Source organism: Bactrocera dorsalis, chromosome 1 (assembly GCF_023373825.1).
Source record: "Bactrocera dorsalis isolate Fly_Bdor chromosome 1, ASM2337382v1, whole genome shotgun sequence".
Classification (NCBI taxonomy): Eukaryota; Metazoa; Arthropoda; class Insecta; order Diptera; family Tephritidae; genus Bactrocera; species Bactrocera dorsalis.
Window position 1 is genome coordinate 112,780,727 of NC_064303.1, and position 20,528 is coordinate 112,801,254.

Genomic DNA, 20,528 nt, shown 5'->3' on the forward strand with positions numbered 1-20,528 from the left:
ATATTCGCAGCTATCTGTTTCCAATTTAGTAGTCGGTACTTGTTGTCTTTTTGATTTTTTGCTTCTGCCCCCAATGCACCAGGCCATTGATCAAGTTCACCTTTGAGCGTCAAAACGCGTACGACCGTGTCATTATAGTCCAAACGTAGGTTGTATGTAGCTCTATATGTCAGCAGTCAATAAGATTTTCAATTTTTTTGTTTTTCAAAGCACATACTTTTTCTGGAATCAGCAAACTCAGTTGAAATCCATGCAATACTTCTCTAGAAAAGCGCATCTTCAAATTCTCGCCGATTGTATCCAACAGAAGAATGTACACTGAGTACCTACACATAGTATTCTTCGTAAGTTCTGAAGCCCAAATTTTCGCATTTTGTCTGTCGGCCGCAGATTCTTGGTTTTCCTTCGTCATCTTACAGTTCTGCCGCCATTTTTTTCGCGTCTGAATCAATGGATCGAAATTGTTCCTCAGCTTTTTGTCTTCGATTTCGGAATGTTACAAACAGCATACATATCATATCTGATGTCTTGGCCAGATCGATCGATTCTTTCTGAAGAGTCACGCTGAGTGAATGAGTTAGAGATAAAATATTACATAGGCAAATGACTTTTATAATTTTTAATAGTAAAAGTTAAGAAGCCATTTAGACCTTGGTGGTTAATTTCCCCCATTTCCCCCCTCTGAATCCGCCACTGATAATTCCCAATGGGGACATAACGAAACTCTAAAATTTAATTTTCCAGATATGTTAGTGGACGTTTGGCCAAATATCGATTTCAATCAGGAATGCATCTTCGTGAGCGCAACAGGTAAACATAACTACACCATTTGCTTAAATAAATGGGCAGCACTTGCGATGCAACCCTGCACTAGCATGCTCTGACGCATTATGGGAAAAATAATTGACGTAGAGGATGGAGTAATGTGTGGAAGTTCATGCAAGTTAGTAAAGTTCTCTGAGCGTCATTCACTTTCGAGTGGCCAGAAGTGATTCTTTTACACAGGCTCAAGCAGCTCACGACTTCCGATCTTAAACCAAGTATCCTCTGGGTAGCTAAAAATCATCCGTTTAAAGGTGAATTAAAGTGAGAAGCTGAAACACCCCTCTCTCCCAGGTGTATGCGCTGGGTTTGAGACCCGCCGAAGTGACCTACCCAGGCTCAAGCAAAAACGACCTTCCGTCTTAGACCAATTTATCCTCTGGTAGCTAAAAATCATCCGTTTAAAGGCGAGTTGAAGTGAAAAGCCGAAACACCGCTCTCCAGTGTTACGCGCTGGATTTGAGACCCGCCACCAAAAAAACACCCCCAATGAAAAATATATATTATTGAACACTTACATCGCCCACCTGAAAGCACTATGAACAACTTCAATAAAAAATCAGATTATTTTTTTAAATTTTATTTATTATTTATTATAAGTAATTTATTAATTAATTATATTTAATTAAGGAATTCATTCAACTGATAGTTTGCAATTAATTATCAATTAATTAAAAAATATATATATATATAATTAATTTTGTTTTTGTTTTTTATCATATGGAATTGGTAAGCCATCGTATTACGTAATACATTGTATAATAATATAGTATAAATAATGAAAATCAAATAAACATTTTAAAATTAAATGTACGCAAGACATGTACATACAATCTTATTGCAACATACCGAAAGCATTTGCGTTCACAATTCGTTCGTCTACAATTCTCACTGCGTTTAACATTTTCCCTTTCGCTTTTTTCGTTTTTTTCAAATAACTTAATTCTTGTATGTTTGTGTTTATTGTGTGTGTGTGTGTGTATGTATTAGTAAATAATTATTTCATGTCTATAATACTCGTAATTGCCACGAGATAAGTCTTAAATGTGGAGACAATTCGAGAGAATCGCGGGGCACGGGGGGCGCAGGGCGAGCGGCAAGTAGGAGACTGCAGGCAAACGCTACAAAATGCTTACATATTTAATAGGCATCGCATCATTACCACTACATACATAAACGTTACTTGAATAGTGCACATTTCCTTCTCATTTATATTAAAAGCTTAAGGCGATCGAAACCGACAAAATTCAATACTTTTTTAAATTAGTTTCATTAAACGTTTTTTGTTTTTTTTTTATGTTTTTGAAAATTAGAAAAATAATAAACAAGCGCTTAAATAATTAGAGGAAAGCTTAGCAGAGTACGCAGGGAAAGGGGAAGAGAATTTGTTTAACAAGAAAATTAGAGTTTTTATAACAAACAAAGAATACGCAATAAAGTAATAAAAAATATAAAAATATAATATAATAATAATAATTACTGTTGATGAAATTACGCATGCGCAGCGCAGGCACAGTGTACGCTTAGCTGAAGCAGCGCGCCAGTGGAAGTTGCTGCAACACGATGCGTTTCCGCGGACGCGTGGGCATGCGCGCCAAGCCGAAAGCACTGGTTGGGTGTTTACGCGTGTGCGCGCTTGCATTGGTTGCGCCTTTGGCCGCTGAGGAGACACCTTGAAGACACAGCAGGCACTCCTGTTGAGGCGCTGGACAACGCTGATTTGCTGACATTGCACGTTCGAAACTGTTTGCTGATGTGAGTGGGTGTGTGTGTGTGCTTTATGTGAAGATGTTGAAAAGTTGACTGCAAAGTTTGTTGCGCGCTTATGACTCATGGCTTGGTGGCTTGTGACAAGCTAATATTTCTACGCTTTGCGGCCGCTTCTTCGTTCGACGCTTGATTTTGACGCGCTGCGTGGCGCTGAAGTTAAAAAACGCAAAAAGTCGTTGCTTAATTGCGCTTTTGCGACAGCGCCGCAGTGGAAGTCGATGTCGAGGTGGTTGTTGTTATTGTTATTATTGTTGTTGTTCGTTATGTTGTTGTTGTAAACCGTAGTTAATTGAATCGAAGGCTGTTGTTGGTACTATTGGCTTACGTCCGAGGCTCTTGGGTGGATCTATGTGGCATGCTGTTGTTGTACATATGTACTTACTTATCTGCTGTTATTCCAGTTGGATAATTAGTTGAAGCATTGGTTGCGCTTTCATTGTGGTGCTTAGTGATATACATACATAAATATGAGTTGAGTTTTGGAGTTTTCGCGAGCTTTGTTGGCTTGTTTAGTACATGCGTCCGCAAGTATCCATGTGCATACTTCTAAAGCAAAACAAAAAACAGATTTACATATATGTAAGTATGTATATTTTTTTGTTGTGAACCCCACTTCATATTTTAATGGAATATTGCGTGACTGTTGGGAATGCTTGTATGTATGTGCGTATATTATTATTTTTTTTTTTGTGGCAACATTCGCAGCTTCCTTGCGTCTTGTGTGCCACACAGCGTGTACGCAATGAAGGAGCTCGAATGCTGATGAACTTAGTGCTTTTCATAGACATTGCTATCTTATACGTTTATATACAGTTGTGGAAGTGTTTTTTAAGTGATGTATGTAAGTGTGTGTGCAATATTGCCGTTTTTCCAAGTGCAGAATGCAATGAGTGCTATGAGTTTGTGCTTATGATAGAATGTGCGTGAAAAGAGTTGTTCCGCCACTCACCAAATTGCCAGAAACTGTGCGAAATTGCGTTGACGCGCAAGCAGCCACTTATATGTATGTATGTATGTATTTACAGGTTTGCTTCCATTGATGGTCCGCTTATGGAAGCTTCACTTATACCGCCGCCGCCAATAACACCAATCACCACAAGTTCAATTCAAACATTTCCAAGCCACCAAAGACCCCATACACCAACGAGGAGGCCGAGGCTACGCGCCACCACATGGAGATCGGTTGCAGCGCCGCACCATGAGCGTTTGCTAAGTTTGCAGTCTGCTTTACTTTATTATTACTTATTTAAATATTTTGCCAAATTATTGTTGCTGTTGTTTTTGTTTGTTTGCGTGCAAAGTGCAAGTGGTGGTAAGGGCGTACATTTACGTGCATACGTGCATTCGTGCGTGCGTGCAACATTTGTGCTTGCTTTTTATAGCTGGGTTCTAGGTGATTTATATAGTAGGTATGTATGTCATATTTATATATTGTTTCATGTTTTTGCTTTTTCGCTTTAGCGTTTTTAATTTAAGTGCATGAGAGAAGAAGTGCTTAAGTTTGAGCTGGCGTTTGCTGTTTATCGCCAAACACATTGACTACATCTACAAATAGAGTAAATAGAAAACAGAAACAAATATTGAAAATCTGTTACTTAGCAAATATTATTTTAGAATAAGTTTACATAGTATTCGCACTGTAAATAAGTATTGGCGAATAAGAGACAATCGAAACCAAATAACCTTTAGCCGTAGAAAGTTTATATGTTCATATGTATATATGTATGTATGTGTGTGTACGTGCAAGCAAATTAATTTATATTCATAAGCAAAGAATCTTTATCTGCTCAAGCCATAGATATAAGTTATATGGTCTCGATTGTAAAAAATACAAATAAACTTAAATACAGACTAATTTTAATATATGTATATACATATACCTCAGTAAATGAGTAAATAAAAATAGGTATATATACAATATAGAGTGTCCATAAGAAATAAGAAGCACTAATTAGCAAATAGAATTAAATAACTAGACAAGAAAAAATCCTATAAGCAAAGTTCTTCCAATTGTATACCCTGAGCAGCATATATTAAGTTTGCAAGGAAGCTTTTAACAGTTTGAAGGAAATCTCGAAGACCGAAGTATATATAACTGATCAGAGTGACGTACCGTGACGATTTAGCCAAGTCTCTCAGTTTTTGGATTGTCAATCTAAAATTTTGCGCATGCCTTTTTCCCCCCTTTCTCGGAACAGCCGACTGAACGTTCAGCAAAAAGAGCTTGTATGGAAAACTTGTTCATTTGACGAAATGTGTTCACGAAACTTGCCATGAATTATTAAGGTATCGTCTCAGTATTCTCGAGAAATTGATTGTTTTGTTTCATTGTCGGATAGTATACTGTAATAAGCTTTCTCTCAAATATTGAAATCGAAAATTCAAATTATTACTAGCGACCGTAATAGCGTTTCTTGTAGAAAGGGAACAGAGTGGCGAACGCAGCGACTTCATACTTTAAACGCGTTTTACTCAGAATGTTGTTTTTCGAAACGTATTTCTCTCTCAAAGCAAGAGTTTTGAAGATATCTAGTTCCAATTTGGAGAGAACATTTTTAAGGTCATTTGCTATCGCGCTATGGTAGCTTTTTTTTTTTGAAATCTTCCAATTTTTTTCTACGTAAACCGCCGCCATGTTGTCAAATTTGGAAAAAAAAAACCTTCCATAATGCCATCTATCGCGAAAATCAGTGATTTTTCGGAGGGTCCCTCTGAAATCTAACTTCAATCTCATTGAGAAAACAAATATTCATTAATAGACACATCTAGCGCGAAATTTTAATATAATCAAGTATTATCAATATAATATGTTTTGTTTTTTCCAGTCTACTAAAGTGTAAGAGTGACTTCCTCAATTTAATCAGTTTCAATTTAAACGCATCTTTCTCAGAACTACGTTAATCGAATTTATCCCAAAACAAATTTTCCTAAAACTAACCATACAATAACCTACCACTTTTTTGATGCGATGCGTCAAAATCTCAAATCTGGCCAACATTTTAGAAAAGGTTCAACATGTTTTAAGGGGGGAGCCTGCTTTAGAAGCTTCAAAAAATCGATTTTTTTTTGCTTAAACCTTTTAAAAAATTATCCAAGAATATGTCCCCAAAGTCATAGGTGGGAATTCGAAATATTGTCGAAGCTAGAGAGGAAATAGTGGCCGAGCGTGTTGCAGATATATGAGCGCTTGGGCAGAAAGCGAAAACTTTGACGCGCGATTTCTAGGTTTTTCATTTTTACGATTTTTCGTAATTGGCGGAAAGGAAAAATAAACGTCGTATGGAATTTTATTATCTTTAGCACTAAGAAAAGTCAAGTTTGAACGTGATTTTAAACAACATAAAGTAAAATTTTTCTGATCGAAAACCACTTTCTTCATTTTTAAAAAATTGTGGAATTTGAGACTATTTTTGGAATTTTCATAGTTTAACTAGAAGATAAGTTATTAACAAATATGAATCTCTTTGAATTTTTTGTTTCAAATAGAAATTGGGACCTGCATCCTGCCCGCCACATGCGAGATGCATTGGGCAATTGCTTCCCTGCTTCCCAAAGGCAGAATATAAAAGATTTCGTTTCCAAAAATTTTGCGGATGCTGTTTAAATATATAACTATAAGCCCCAGAAATTTCGCTTTAATCAAATATTGCTTTCCCTCCCAAAAAAAATCCTAAAAAAATAGATTTTTTGAAGCCTCTAAAGCAGGTCCCTCCCTGAAATATGCGGACAATATCTTCTAGTAGAGAACTATTTTTCTTAGTGCCGTCGGAGTTCGGGTGAAATTATTGATAATATTAAAAAAAATGCATTCTTGTTAAAAAAATAAATTATTTTATGTTCCATACATTTTTTATAGACTAAAGGCTCTTAAATTATTTTGGAGAAAGAAGTAGTTGAAATGAGTAATAATATTAAGTAGTTATATTTTACATCAGTAATGCCAAAATTACAACAAGCAGATCTATTTATATCGTAACCTGTATTTTCAAATATTTTCTGCTAAATTTTTTCTGAAAAAAATAATTTTTTGTCACACTGTGTATGTACCCTCTACGTACAAGTATATTTACATTTAACTTTGTGAGTATTTGTGAATTCATGAAATTTGCGCTTTTGAAAACTTCTAAAACAATTTCAAAATAAAAACTCTATTTTTTCACTACACGCTATGCGTCACTACTTGAGTTTAATAAGTTTCCTGATAAGCAGAAAAGTTTGCACTGCACATTTTTACGCGTAAATTTCACACTTTCTACGACAATAATTTGGATATGGCCTGTGTAACTTTTTTTCAACTTCCCCGAATTTACATTTTTTTTGGTTAAATGAAGCTTAAAATCTCACCATTCCAACACTAAATGGTATGACACAATGTGATTGATAGCACTAGTGATATACGACTGCAACGACATCTATTGACAAAATACGAAAATACTTTTTCGACCACCCATTATACATGCACTGAGGTTAAAAGAATATGCTTTTTACAAGTAGACCTTACTGAACTTCCGCTAATTGCGGCTAAGCGTCGGCAAACTGAATTTATTTACACACACTTTTTCAATTGAGCTCCTCAAGACTTGAGCGCTTGCAACAGTTTTTTAACTAGAAAAACCACAATAATTGTGAAAATTGCGAAAATGGTGGTTTTTCTACACAGAACTTTTGCTTATTGACTTTTTCTTTACAATTATTTTCCTTACAATTAAGTTACTTTTCGACTGTTTCTGAATTGCATATGTATGTATGTATGTATGTTGTGTCACTCACCTGTGTTGACGCAGGTTGTCGCGTTGCTTGAAGTATTTGCCGCAGACCTCGCAGGAGTACGTTATCTCGGGTGATTTGTGGGTGCGCTCGTGAATCATCAGATTGTAGGGTTTGGTGAAACGCCGCTGGCAGTACTTGCAAATGAACTCACACTTTGGACGCATCTTGCGGCGGAAATCCGACCGGCAGTCATCGTTGTCGATTCTCATTACAGCGAACATTTTGTCGTTGCTTTTGGCTTTGCTGTTGCTATTGCTATTGCTGCTGCTGCTGCACTTGTGTATGTGTGCCTATATGCCGTTTTATTTCAGCTAAGCGCTTGTGCCTGTGTATGTGTGCACTCGACTTTCTGATTACGCTCGCGCTCCCCAACGGAACCGTTATGGCTACTTGAACGCTTAGACAAAGCGCAAGCTCACTCAACGCTGGCAATAATTAAAACAAGTAGTGAATAACACCGTTATTAGCCGCAAGGGGGGGGAGTCAATGTTGCACTCGCTATTTGCTGGAGAGACTACAAGACGAGTAGTCGACGTTGCGCGACGTGCGAGGTATGACGCGCGGTGCTTAAACGAACAAATCAACTGATAGCGCGATGTGCGGCGCGCTGACTGCTGGCTGAATGCGCGTTAATTACGAGCGTATTAGTTATCTAGGCGGGCAGCGGTGCAGTGTGTTGGTGTCGCTCGCTGTAAAGGTGTCGGCTGCTTTTGGTGCACTCGTATTGGTGTTGCGTGCTGTCGCTGTGTGCGTGCAATTGCGGTCGATAACAGTAATGACGCTGGGCGTTTTCCTTGCGCGGAGGGTGGAGGTCTGTATGCGAAATCGCTTTTCAACGAAGGCGACGTTACGTTCGTTTATATGCTCGTTGTGTATATGTTGTTTGTGTGTGTCGGTGCGTTGGTGGCGGCGAAGTGATTTAAATCGCTTCGCTTTGACACTTTATTTCTCGGCGGCCAAGCGTGTGTGTATGTGCTGTATGCGCACTTAATTTGTAGTTGTTTCGTTGGCTGTTTAAGTAGATGTTTACATACTTTTTGTTGCTACTTTTTATGATGAACGCTGTCGTTAATATTTGTTGGCGCGCTGTTATTAGTGTTTTCCAGCTGTTGGTCTACCACCTTCGCTTACGTTGTATAATAACGTTTAAACTTTGTTGTTGTTGCTTTTCACGCACACTACTAAGCGTTTGAACCACTACACGTGCATGCGACTGTTGCTGTTGCTGGTGTGGTGTGTGTGTGTGGTTGTATGTAGGCGTTTTCGTTGGCGTTGGTGGGCTGATTCTTTTATGACGGAAATCTACAAAGAAAAACAACAACAACACAATAAAGTAAATATGAAAAAAAATAGTACATAATAAAATGGTAGATATTAAACGGTGCTATCAATAAAAATGGAACACAAAAGACATTAGCAACGCCTTCTCGTTGGCGAGGAAAGAGCAAAAACAAAAACAACGCACGTGATAACCGTGTGCAAATCAAAATTAACAGCGAAATGGAGCTACAGCCGTGTGAGTTAGTATATCTATGCATATATGTATGTATGTATGTATGTATATATTGTAAGTTACTTATGCAAGCACAAGGCAAGCAAGAGTTTAGAATAAAGAAATGCACTTCACTATTATAGTATAATAGTATGTATTTAAATATGTGTAACAGGCAAAATTTCAGTGGAAATTTTTCAAAATATTTGCTATTGTTGTTAATATATAACAACAACAAAATATTTGTGTTAAAAAAATTTTAGTATTTATAAATATAATAATTAAAATTTAATTTAAATTAATGAAAAAAATACAAAAAAATATTTTAATCTTTTTATGAAATATAATTCTACTTTCCACTTTACACTTTGAACAAATGCCATGCTAAGCAGCGCTTGCCACCGTCTGTAAAGTCACAAGCACTAAATTTTTATACATACATATACATATATGTAAGTACATACATACATATACATATGTAGTTCGTTAAAACTCGAAATAAATCCCCAAAAATACTGACAATCGAATTTTAAATTATGACACTTTCAAGTCAATAAAACCGCAATATTAGATTTGTGTCTCTGATATGAAAATTAGCATTGAGCAACTTCTGTTGCGCATTTCTCACTATACACATACATACATAATTGGATTTTAGATACACACATACCTATTTATAAACATTTGTAAATCATAAAAACCTCAAATGGTCAGCTATTTGGTGAGCTACAAGTCACTTCTGGTGGCTGGTTGCAATGAGTCAGCATTATATTTGCGTTAATATGTATCTATGTATATCGACTCATACATGCATTAAAATACGCACATAAAATTTTATTTTAGCGGCACTGCTATTTCGGCAGTTTATTCGCCTAGTCACCGTGTCAAGTCTGCAGACCTTTGAAAAACCAACCACAAGATGCGTCATTTCTGCACACTAATTATCTTTGAGTAACTGTTTTTACTTTCAAATATATTGAATTGGAGTTATGTCGCTTTAGATTGCACTACCTTTATGGACATACATTTTTCATGCGAAAAATAATAACGTTGACTATAATAACCTTCACAGGTGCATTTCTTATATTTTAAATGAAAGTACAAAAAGTTGTTTATCTTCATTTTCATTAATTAGTTTTATAGCAGATACAGGCTTTAGAGGTTCGATCTGAACATCTCGTCAATTAAAAAAGTTTTCGATACATGAATTTAACTTTCATCGCTCAGTTTGTATGGCAGCTATATACTATAGTGATCCGATTTGAACAATTTCTACAGAGATTAGACTGTTATTTTTGGCAATAGCATATGCCAAATTTCGTGAAAATATCTCGTCAATTAAACAAGTTTTCCATACAAGCACTTGATTCCAATCGTTCAATTTGTATGGCAGCTATATGCTATAGTGATTCGATTTAAATAATTTCTTCATATGTTGAACCGCTGTCTTGTACAATAACATATATCAAATTCCGTGAAGATATCTCATCTAATGAAAAAGTTTTCCATACAAGGACTTAACTTGATCGCTCAGTTTGTATGGCAGCTATATGCTATAGTGATCCAATTTAAATAATTTCTACAGAGATTAGACCATTGTTTTGGGCAATCACTTGTGCCAAATTTTGTAAGTATATCTCGTTAATTGAAAAAGTTTTCCAAACAAGCTCTTAATTCGAAAGTTTCAGTTTATATGGCAAATATATGCTATAGTCATCTGATTTGAACAATTTCTTCAGAAGTTACACTATTATTTTGGGTAATAATTTATGCTAAATTTCATGAAGATATCTCGTCTAATGAAAAAGTTTTCCATACAAGCGCTTGATTCCAGTTTTTCAGTTTGTATGACAGCTATATGCTATAGTGATCCGATTTTAACGATTCCGACAAATAAATGCCATCTTAGAAAGAGATCTAATCGACTTGTTTGCATATATAGAAACAGAGAGAAGTACATATTGATGGATATGACTAAATCTACTTGGCTCCTCACTCTGATCAGTTATATAAATGCTTTATAAGCTCTCCGACATTTCCTACAAATTGTTAAAATCTTAATATAGTCCAATCAGGGCATACAAAAATCATAAGAAACTAAGAAAACTTCGATTCTTCACGAATGCTTATGCTTAACTGCAACAACAACATTGCTTCATAAAGCCCATAAATAATTTACTTCATTGCAGTAAGTGGTCGCGTTATTTTAGACAAAAGATAAATCAAAACACCCGCTCAAGTCTCAACATTGTCAAGCAGCCGAGCGCGAATTTGCATAAATATTTCATGTTAATGGTAAGTGTAGAGCTCCCATGCTGACCTCCCTCCACAAAGTTAAGTCTTAAGTTCGCTGAGTTCACACCTGCTGCGCATAAAACAAAACGCTCAAAAGCGCAGATTCGCCAAGTTAATAACATTTTCTCAACGGTTTAATGGAACTGTAATTATTAATTGCTGGCATTGTGCATAAAAAGTTGCCAAGCATAAAATTCCTATGTAATTGTGTGCATGCATGTTGCTGGAAACGTGAGGGCGTTAAATTTCAATTTAAATGTCCTTTAGCATATTACAAGTGTTGCTGTTGTTGCTGCCGATCCACCAGTTCAGCATATGCATTATTGCATTTGTGAAATTGCTGCCCCGCGACGCCCCGCGCGCCGCAAAGCATGCACATATGCGCAGTGGCAGCGTTAATGTAAATATTAACGGTAAGCAATGCCAACAGCAGCCATCAGCGGTCACCGCTATCGCCACCGCAACTACCACAAACACCACCGGCACCGCAGCACCGTTTCGCTCGTAAATTGCAATCGAGCCAGCAGTAGTCAGACATTCTTTGTCTTTACTTGATTTTATTTAGTCGCCACGCTGCTGGAGATCGCCAAAACGCCGAATGCGGCATTCAATGCCATTGTTTTAAATGATATGATATGAAATGTAATACTCATATAGAAATATCCACTTATAAAGGTATAAGGCATGTCATATAATGAAATGATGCAAATAAAAGCGGCGCATGCGCATATACCATAACAAAATGTGTGTGGATTAAGCTGATTTTGGCGCTTGAGCGCCACTCAGAAGCCTTCGAAGCAAATATAAAATGATAAAGTGTAGAAGCAAAAACAACAAAGAGGCGATGCATGTATGTATGCATGTGTGTGTGTGTGCGTGATTTGCAGGCGCACGTAAAACAATTCACACACCAAAGCTGCAAAGGTGCAACAACACAGTGACACTTGGTGCTGAAGGAGCGCGTCCAATGTGACTTCAACGAATTTATAAGCTGCGCACAGCTGGGTGTAAAGCGCGTTGACTGCCTTTAGCTGTTGGAGCCGCTAACTTTGCGCTAAATTGCCGCTGCTGTTTTGTTGGCTTCAATTTAATTTTTGTATTTTTATATTTGTTGTTGTTGTTGTTGTTGTTGGTGTTGCTTTTGTCGCATTCAATGGTAAAAGTGACGTTGTTTTTAGACCACAGCGGGGAGTGCTTCCCGAAAATCAGCAGCAACAAAGCAAGCAGTAAATGAAAAATGGCGCATGCAGACCCTTACGCAAGCAGGCAACAACAAAAAGTAATAATAAAATATGGAAAAAAACGCTAAGAACAAAATTATGAATAAATAAAAGTATCTGAAGCACGAAAATCACAGCGCTCCCACAATGTACACAAAAGCACGTCACTAACGCCACTCAAGTCACCACCACTACCGCCGCTGCCATCGCCACTGCCCCGCAAAGCGCCAGCACAGACGCCAGTGTCACCACAATAGCCATAGCAAACCGTTGGCATTGGAGTTGGGCAACATGCGGCACATGCATGTGTTTGCGTCAGCTTAAGCAGTTAACCGCGCTCTCTTCGCCGCACCACCAAGTCGCCGCGCGCATAATGGCCAACCTTTTCTCAAACGAAATTGACCTCTGGCGCTGTGTCGCTTATTGTTATTACAATATTAATGTCCAAAAAATAAAAGCGACACTGACTTGGCTGCTGACCAAGGTCTCAACTGGAGCGTGTGCACACACACATGCACCCCTTGGCAAACACGCAGCCGCGCTGGCGTAGAAAAGCTGCGCTATTTGAGGAATACCCATTCAAGTGTGCCCATGTGTGTGTGTATCTGTGGGAAATAAGTGTGTGTAGTGGTGCAGTGGCCCAAGTGGTAAGTGGTCCCAACTATGCCATTCATAATTTTGTGTACACAATGTGGCGTCACATTGGCATTTTGTCGCCGTTAATCATGCAACTTATTACCAAGCGGGCGCCCCACTATTAAAGGCCACTTCACATTCATAGTTATAACCATACTTAAATGCTAACGTGCATATATACATATACACATGTACAAGTATGTAGTATGCGTGTGTGTGCTCCGCATAACTTTATGCTGCTTTTCATTTCATATTTCCATTTTATTTGTTTGAGACCTTTATTGTTTATGGCTACTCCCTCTACTTTGCTTATTTGACTACTCTTTTATTATTATATGTATACATATATGCATACATATACATATATATTTTCTATTTTATGACTGCAATGCGGCGCTTTAGTACAAAGTTTTCCTATCCATCTTGAGTAGCGCATTGGTTTTTTTTTGTTGTTTCCAATTAATGTGTAGGTTGCAAGTGAAACGCTCATATTACAGGTGTAGGTAGGCTCGTATGTAAATCTTAAAATTGGTCTGCACGAACCGGGTTAAAGAGCGAAATGAAAAAACGGGAGTGAACTCGTAAAGTAGTTATGAAAAACTATTAAAAAATTAGTTAAGATTATGTAAATTTTAATATTCTCTTAATAGGGGTGGAGCCACGATCGTTAAACGAACTGCCACCGCGAGTAAATACCTTCGATTAGTGAGCTATTTGGGGATTTCTGGTGTTTTCCATACCTAAGTACTACTTCATTAGTAAGCAGTCAATCCTTTAGTTTTGTTATATTCAACGAATATTTCAACCGTTTGAGTTCTACTACACCCATTTTCGCTTTTTATAACAATTGAGGTTATGTTTAATACTTTTATCATCTGAGGTACTGTCGCTACTCACAAACAAGAAAAATTCTTAACTTCGGCTACCCTTCACAGGTGCATTTCTTTTAACATATTGGGTAGTCGAAAAAGTCTTTTCGTATTTCTAATCAGACTTCAACTTATTTTTTTATGTTTATAATGAACAATAGTAAACAATAAACATTTTGGTAGACCACTTTTTGCTATTTTTACGATAGAGACATTATCCCATCAGTAAAAAAATACGAAAAGACTTTTTCGACTAGCCAATAAAATAAAATATAAGGTATAAATCGTTTACTTTTTATGGGAGCCACAGGTTGTAGTAGTCCGATTTGAGCAATTTCTTCGAAAATTTTAGTGTTGGTCTAGAAAAAATATGTATGTATGTAAAATTTTGTGAAGATATCTAGTCAAATAAAATAGTTTTCCATACAAGAACCCGACTTTGATCGGTCAGTTTATATGGCAGCTACATGCTACAGGTGTCCGAACTCGACGGCTTCAAAAAATAAGCAGCTCCTTGTGCAGTAAAAGATATGTGTAAAATTTCAATTTGGTATCTCCAAAACTGTGGGACTAGCTGGCGTATATAGTATGCAGACGAACATGGCTAAATCGACTCTGCTCGTCACGCTAATCATTTATATATACAATTTTTAGATCTCCGACGTTTCCTTCTAGATGTTACAAACTTGTTGGGAAATATCCTGTGTGAGATAAAAAATAAAAAATGCGAAATTTGCGGAAAATAAGAGTTGACTTCAAGGTTTAGTCAAGCGGCCTTAACTATTCTTGCCATAATCTGCCTCTTACTAAACCATAGCTAAAGCATTTAATCCTATCATGCATAAAGAAGTCCTTTGAATTCCCAACATGACCATCTAGACCACAGTTTAGCTCATAAATATTTACAAAACATGAAATGGATTTGCACTTTTGCGAAAATGGATTTTCCAAAGACAAAATTTAAATGCGCAAATAACACTGTGTGAGCAATTCCAATCAAAAGACCAAAGTGTCTTAAGTCCACACTTGATTTTTAAAGCCTTCAACTGCAACGGCTTTTGTGGCAAAGAGTCAAAACCAAGACCAAGATCGTGTGAATGTTGCAAACTGCCAATTGCTTGTCTCCCAGTGACGCAGTGCCAATGCAAATGGGTTCAGTCTTTATGCACACTTTGCCCAAAATCCGATTAGTGATTGCGGTGAAGGCTGCTGCCGCCACCGCTGTCACTGCTGCATTTTATAATTACAGCAAGCCGCACGTTGCATGCCACACACGCTGCCTACACAGCGTTTGAACACATGTGGTAGCCCACTACTTGACATAAGGAGTACGACTGTCGACCAACCAACACAACACCACACAACCAGTGTCCTTAAGCATGCCAACACTCATATGCTAATATGTTGCGTGTGTGTATGTATGTGTGTGTTGTATAATAACGCAACGCTCAATGCTGTGTTAATCTCATTAATCCCAGTGCAAATAATTAGTGTTTTGTACACATTGCGCTGTTGGTGATTGCCAGCCCCGGAGAAATGGCCCTTTCGCCGCGCAGCGAGCGTGAGTGATGGACAGGCGTGTGTGTCTTCTTATGTTAGACACCGCTTCGTAGCGAAATGCATTATCTGTTGATATTTGTGCGCAAAAAAATATTTTCATGTTTAGTTGTCATTGATTTTATTGCCTTTGGCCCTGCGTCCTACCTGGCTTACTGTGTGATAGCCATACGCGCGCGCTGGCCGCTCTACACCTTCTTGCCTTGCCTTCGGTCGCTGCTGGAAAATCCATTAAATATTGCACACACGCTGTGTCACACTTTACAGGATGAGCAAGTTAGTGATCGAGCAGCGTAACGTGGACCAAAAATGCTGAATGCTGAAAGCAAACATGCAACGGGCGAAATGCATGAAAAGTGATCTGCAACAAAAAGATGCAAGATCGAGCAGCGTTAATGCCGCGTGAAATTAGATTTACACTGAATTCACCGCAGATTCGGCCGGAATCTTGGTCATCCTTTCAACGAACTTGGCGGCCGCTGCAGCGCTGCCATTCTTATCGTCATCCTGAGGTGTTGCAACAAGCGATAAAATGCGGTCAACGTCGCCGCGCCCCGTATAACCACGCTGCACTACCAACGGGTCCACTGGTCCGCCGGCTGACTCTTCAACACCTTCAGGATTTGTATTTGTCTTTTTCGGGATTTCTTTTTTCACTCCCCTATGCATTAACTCTACTAATACGATGAGGTTATGTTTACGTTTTCCAGGAATCAAAAAAAGTTACACTTTAACACCCTTCAGCCGATAAAAATTGAGGCGGTGCGAAGAGGATTGTGGAGTACAAAATGCTGACGGCTTGTTGTAGCTTGTTTGTGTCACTTGCGCTTGCAACACCAACCATAACCGCATAAACCGGGCTTAAGGCGGCCTGACGGTGGACGGACGGACAATTGTGGCATTGAATGAAATGAGGGCGGACAGCGGTGGCGAGGTGGCATTAAATGTAAAAAATGCCAATAAGCGAGGCGAGAAAAAACAAAGAGCCGACACACGCACCTCGTCCAGCCTCGGCTGCTTCGTTACGATTTCCAACTGAATCGAATCTAATTGTACTAATGGCCCGAAATTCCAAGTAAAACATCCATTTATGTATGTGTGTATGTACGTGTTTAGGTATTTATGCGAGCAACAATTAGAATTGCGGGATTAAACAGAAAACAATGGCGTGGAAGAAATGATGTGTTACAAACAGAAATCTTCTGCGCACAAAGCGGCGTTTATAATTGGAAGAAAGTGCTCAACAAAGAAACTGAGCCGAAGTCGAGGGGATAATACATTATTAAGGATGCACACACACGTGTTTGTATGTATGTAAGTGTCAATGTGTACATTCCGAGTCATTACTAGATCATTATCAACGGTGATTTTCATGTGCCGCTTAAGTCTTTTGTGAGCCATCAATGCCATAATGCCATCAGTGTGATTTGACACATGTAAGCAGTCAAAAACACTGCAAAGATCTGAATTTTGTTAAGAAAACGGAGGGGCAGCGCTTGCCAAAACGGTGAAGTGCAATTATTAAAGTGATGGATTCATATTTTTTTAATAAAGCAATTCGACACATACTACAAATCGGAATATGAATCAATCATTTGTTTAATAGACAATCAAAGATTATAAAATCGGAAAAATATTACACTAAAGACGGCAATTTAGAATCTAAATTTTAGATAAACATTTCAGAATGCAAAATAACAAAAGAAATTTGAAACATCTTTTGTTACCATTTAAAAAGATATTCACTGGATATTGCATATATTTAGCCATGACCGTCTACATATGCTCAGTTTTTGAGATATAGATCCTGCTATCTTACTGTCCTTTTTTTCCCCAGCGGGCAGAGGATATAATTTGCCCGCGGAAAGGTACTAAATGCCTGTCGTAAGAGGCGACTAAAATCCATATGCACTGCGCCTGTATTTTGAGCTTGCCTAGAAATTTCATCATAGTCTGTGTCAAAAATAGTAATAAAATATAATACTCAGCTTGAAATGACATTATAGACTTTGAATGAGTTTCCTTTTAATAAAAAGACATTTCAAGTTCCAGCGACAAATGTCACCAGTCATTGAGTTGTTGGGTGCTTAACTAGTAGTAGCCAAAGCTGCAAGGTCTGACCGGAGACTTATATCTGGTACCACGGGGAGCAGTTGGCCTTTGAAATTCGCTTCAATCTGCTCATTGGGTTTGGCGCTTTGTGGAGATTCAAGGTGGTTTAAACCTAAAGGTAGGTAGGGTTGAAAAATTCAAACCAGTGTGGAGTCGCACTGCGGCCGGATGACGGGCCCGCAGCAAGCCAGAGGTTTTCGTCCACGAACCCGACAAAGGTGGAAAAGGTTTTCCTTCCACCTAAACCAATTGAAACCAAAAATGCGTGAAAAAAGATTTATTATATTGGACGCTGATTAACGCATTGTATTGATCTATTTGCTTTTCAAAGCACCGTGATATTAGGCCGTCCTCGGCCGACACTCACGTAAGCCAAAATGATTGTTGTCCTTTTATCTGCTAAAATCTGCTCATTTGTCGGGACCGCTGATATTGGATCACTATAGCATATACATAGCAGCCACTCAAACTGACCGATCATAATCGAGATAAATATATTTATATTCGCCTTTATGCTATGAGCAATGCATCTGTGAAGAAAATTTTAACTGCGGCTCAACCGAAATCAACATTTTTTTATTTCTAAACCTCTTACGTAATTTTTATGAAAAGCTTGGTAGTTGCAAACGCAAACAACAATAGTACAGCTAATCTGTTTGATATTGTTAAGAGTTGATATTATATAATTAATACCAACAGCACTAATGCTCATCCAATTAAAAGATATGTATCTGCGATATGAATTAAACGTCAGACCATATGCTGCATATAGATACTTAATAAATATAGAATAAATTAACACAAAAGAATTTCTAAGTCATGTAAAAATAATTTATCACCTCTAGAACATTTTTTATCTCATATTGGTCTTTATAATATAATTTGTCCATCTAAATTATACATATCATCTGCACTGCTATTTCAATGAACACAGCTGTATATGTAACTGTACGGAAACAATTTTAGTCCAACAACTTTAAAGCATCTAGTAGATATATTTTTTCCATATACATACATACATATGATAGATAGATGATACGTAGATTATTTTGTAGAACTAAAAGAAAATTTTCAAGTGTTTTCCAAAGGCTTTCTTAACTAAAATATTATCTATTCTAAAATTTTCCAAAAGCGAAGTATTGTATTGCCTTTGAAATTAATTAATCTACTGTATTTACTTCCAAATTTCTACTATAATTTTTTCTAATTTATAACTTTTAAATTTCTATTATTCTATTTTTTTTAATTTTCCTGTCTCATTAAGTCAGTGATTGGTAAAAATATGCGTAAAAACTATATACACACTGTTATATCTAAATAATTTACATACTCCGTATCATACATCATTACAAAAACCCGAAATATGCACAACTTTCAACAACCAATTGTAAATTTCCCAGGAAAAAAAACAACCACATAACCTTTTTCTCCACATTTGTAAACTCATGCATATGAACATACAATGTGTATATAAAGAACCCCACCAAATATACACGCAAGAACGAGCCAGCGCTAGAGAACACTTTAGCCCCACAATGACCAAGAATTACACACACACAATCTCGCAAACAGCGCAAACAACACAAACTTAAGGGGATTCACCAATAAGAGTGCGTAAAACTGGTAGCGGCAACATAAGCGGCGAACGGCAAAACACATTGTACAGCTGTATGTGCAAGTGTATATGCAACGGTGGTCGGAAGAGCGCTTGTGACGCACAGTTAGAACAACACGGACGACAACAACATGGCTACATGGCCAGCTACTGTTTACACAGAACGGAGCAGCACGAACAGAACGAAATCTAACCGCAACCAGCATAAATGGAGAATATGGAGAATGCTGAGGCAGCAACAAAAAAGCGCTACAACAAAAAACGCACGTCTGTATGTATGTATGTCTGTTGAATGTAAGCGATGGTGGCGTAACACAGAAGTCGTGCCATCGCGGTTGGGCGTACATACATTTGCCGAACCACCCGATTAAGCCGAATGTTGCGCTGAGTCGGTGGCGTTTCATTGCGGCGCATGTGCAAAGAGAGGCGCTGTAATGGCTGCGGTCGCGCTTTGGCACCATGCCAGATATCCGAGGGTGCCACTACCGCAGACTGGGTTGAAACTTATTTCGTATCACTTACCCAGTGAAAACTGTTGCTCAATCAAACGTCTAGTTCTCCGAATTCACAAGCACAATAACGATAAACGCGTTCAAATGTACAAAAATATACTTTGTAACATAAGTACAAGGCGATTCAACTTAAAGTTGCAAACTAGTTAACACTTTGGTGGAGTATGCACAGATAAATTTATGATTTTTATGTTGTATATGTATCTACGCGTATGCGTTTGTTGTATTGTACGCGTACAACGATGCAATTTGACTAACTGCGAGACGAAAATAAACGGTTGCTTACTGCTCTGCTACAGATTACGGTCTGTGGAGCCAGCACGTCGGTAAGGCACGAAGATGACTTCTTCAATGAGATACGCTACTACCTACTTACAATTTGGTGCGAAAGTGCCGACGTTGCAGGCCAACTGCTTTATTTGCTGCTGCTGCCGCTTGCTGTCAAGCGCTGCGCTGCGCTGCCATGCAATGCGGTACGAAGCCAAATTCATTGGGATGCGCTGCGCTGCGCCGTGCCAGTGCGTCGACAACTACCGAATTGAGTGAGAGTTCTTTGTGAGTGTGTGTATGTATATAAACGCACATGTATGTGCATGGCGGTGCGTTGTGAGCGTAACAAATTGAGCGATCTATTTGAGCGTAACGGCGAGTGCAGTCTAACATAACGAACAAGCCAATCAGCTCACCTTCCCATCCACAGAAGCTGCCCAACGCAGAGTGTTCTAAAGAAATGTTTTACATATACTAGACATTCCTTTCTTTTTCTGCTACTGGAAGTATATATGTATATAATTTAGAGCCAAGTCGGCTACTACATAGCAACGCCGATGACTAACACTGTGCGCCAGAAATCCGAAC

The 20,528-nt window shown here is 38.1% G+C and overlaps 2 protein-coding genes across 2 annotated transcripts in view; both read right to left on the reverse strand.

The window, feature by feature from the left end:
* Positions 1-1,777: 1,777 nt before the first annotated feature.
* Positions 1,778-8,176, reverse strand: LOC105230746 (protein drumstick). Its single transcript, XM_049446258.1, has 3 exons — positions 7,363-8,176; positions 3,542-4,137; positions 1,778-3,138 (listed from the first exon to the last, which is right to left on the reverse strand). Exons 1-2 carry the CDS (start codon positions 7,581-7,583, stop codon positions 4,113-4,115), a joined length of 246 nt encoding a protein of 81 aa, XP_049302215.1. The 5' UTR covers positions 7,584-8,176; the 3' UTR covers positions 1,778-3,138; positions 3,542-4,112.
* Positions 8,177-8,324: 148 nt separating this feature from the next.
* LOC105230745 (intraflagellar transport protein 57 homolog) overlaps positions 8,325-20,528 on the reverse strand; it is a 35,960-nt gene continuing 23,756 nt past the window's right edge. The window contains exon 6 of the mRNA XM_011211708.4: positions 8,325-8,664. The gene's annotated coding sequence lies outside the window, so the exon portion shown is untranslated. The remainder of the gene's footprint in view (positions 8,665-20,528) is intronic.

Coding starts and splice junctions, on each gene's coding strand:
- LOC105230746 (XM_049446258.1), bottom strand. CDS start 7,583: ATGTTCGCTGTAATGAGAATCGACAACGATGACTGCCGGTCGGATTTC. Junction 4,138..7,362: donor GACAACCTGCGTCAACACAG/GTGAGTGACACA, acceptor CTCTATTTGTAG/ATGTAGTCAATGTGTTTGGC.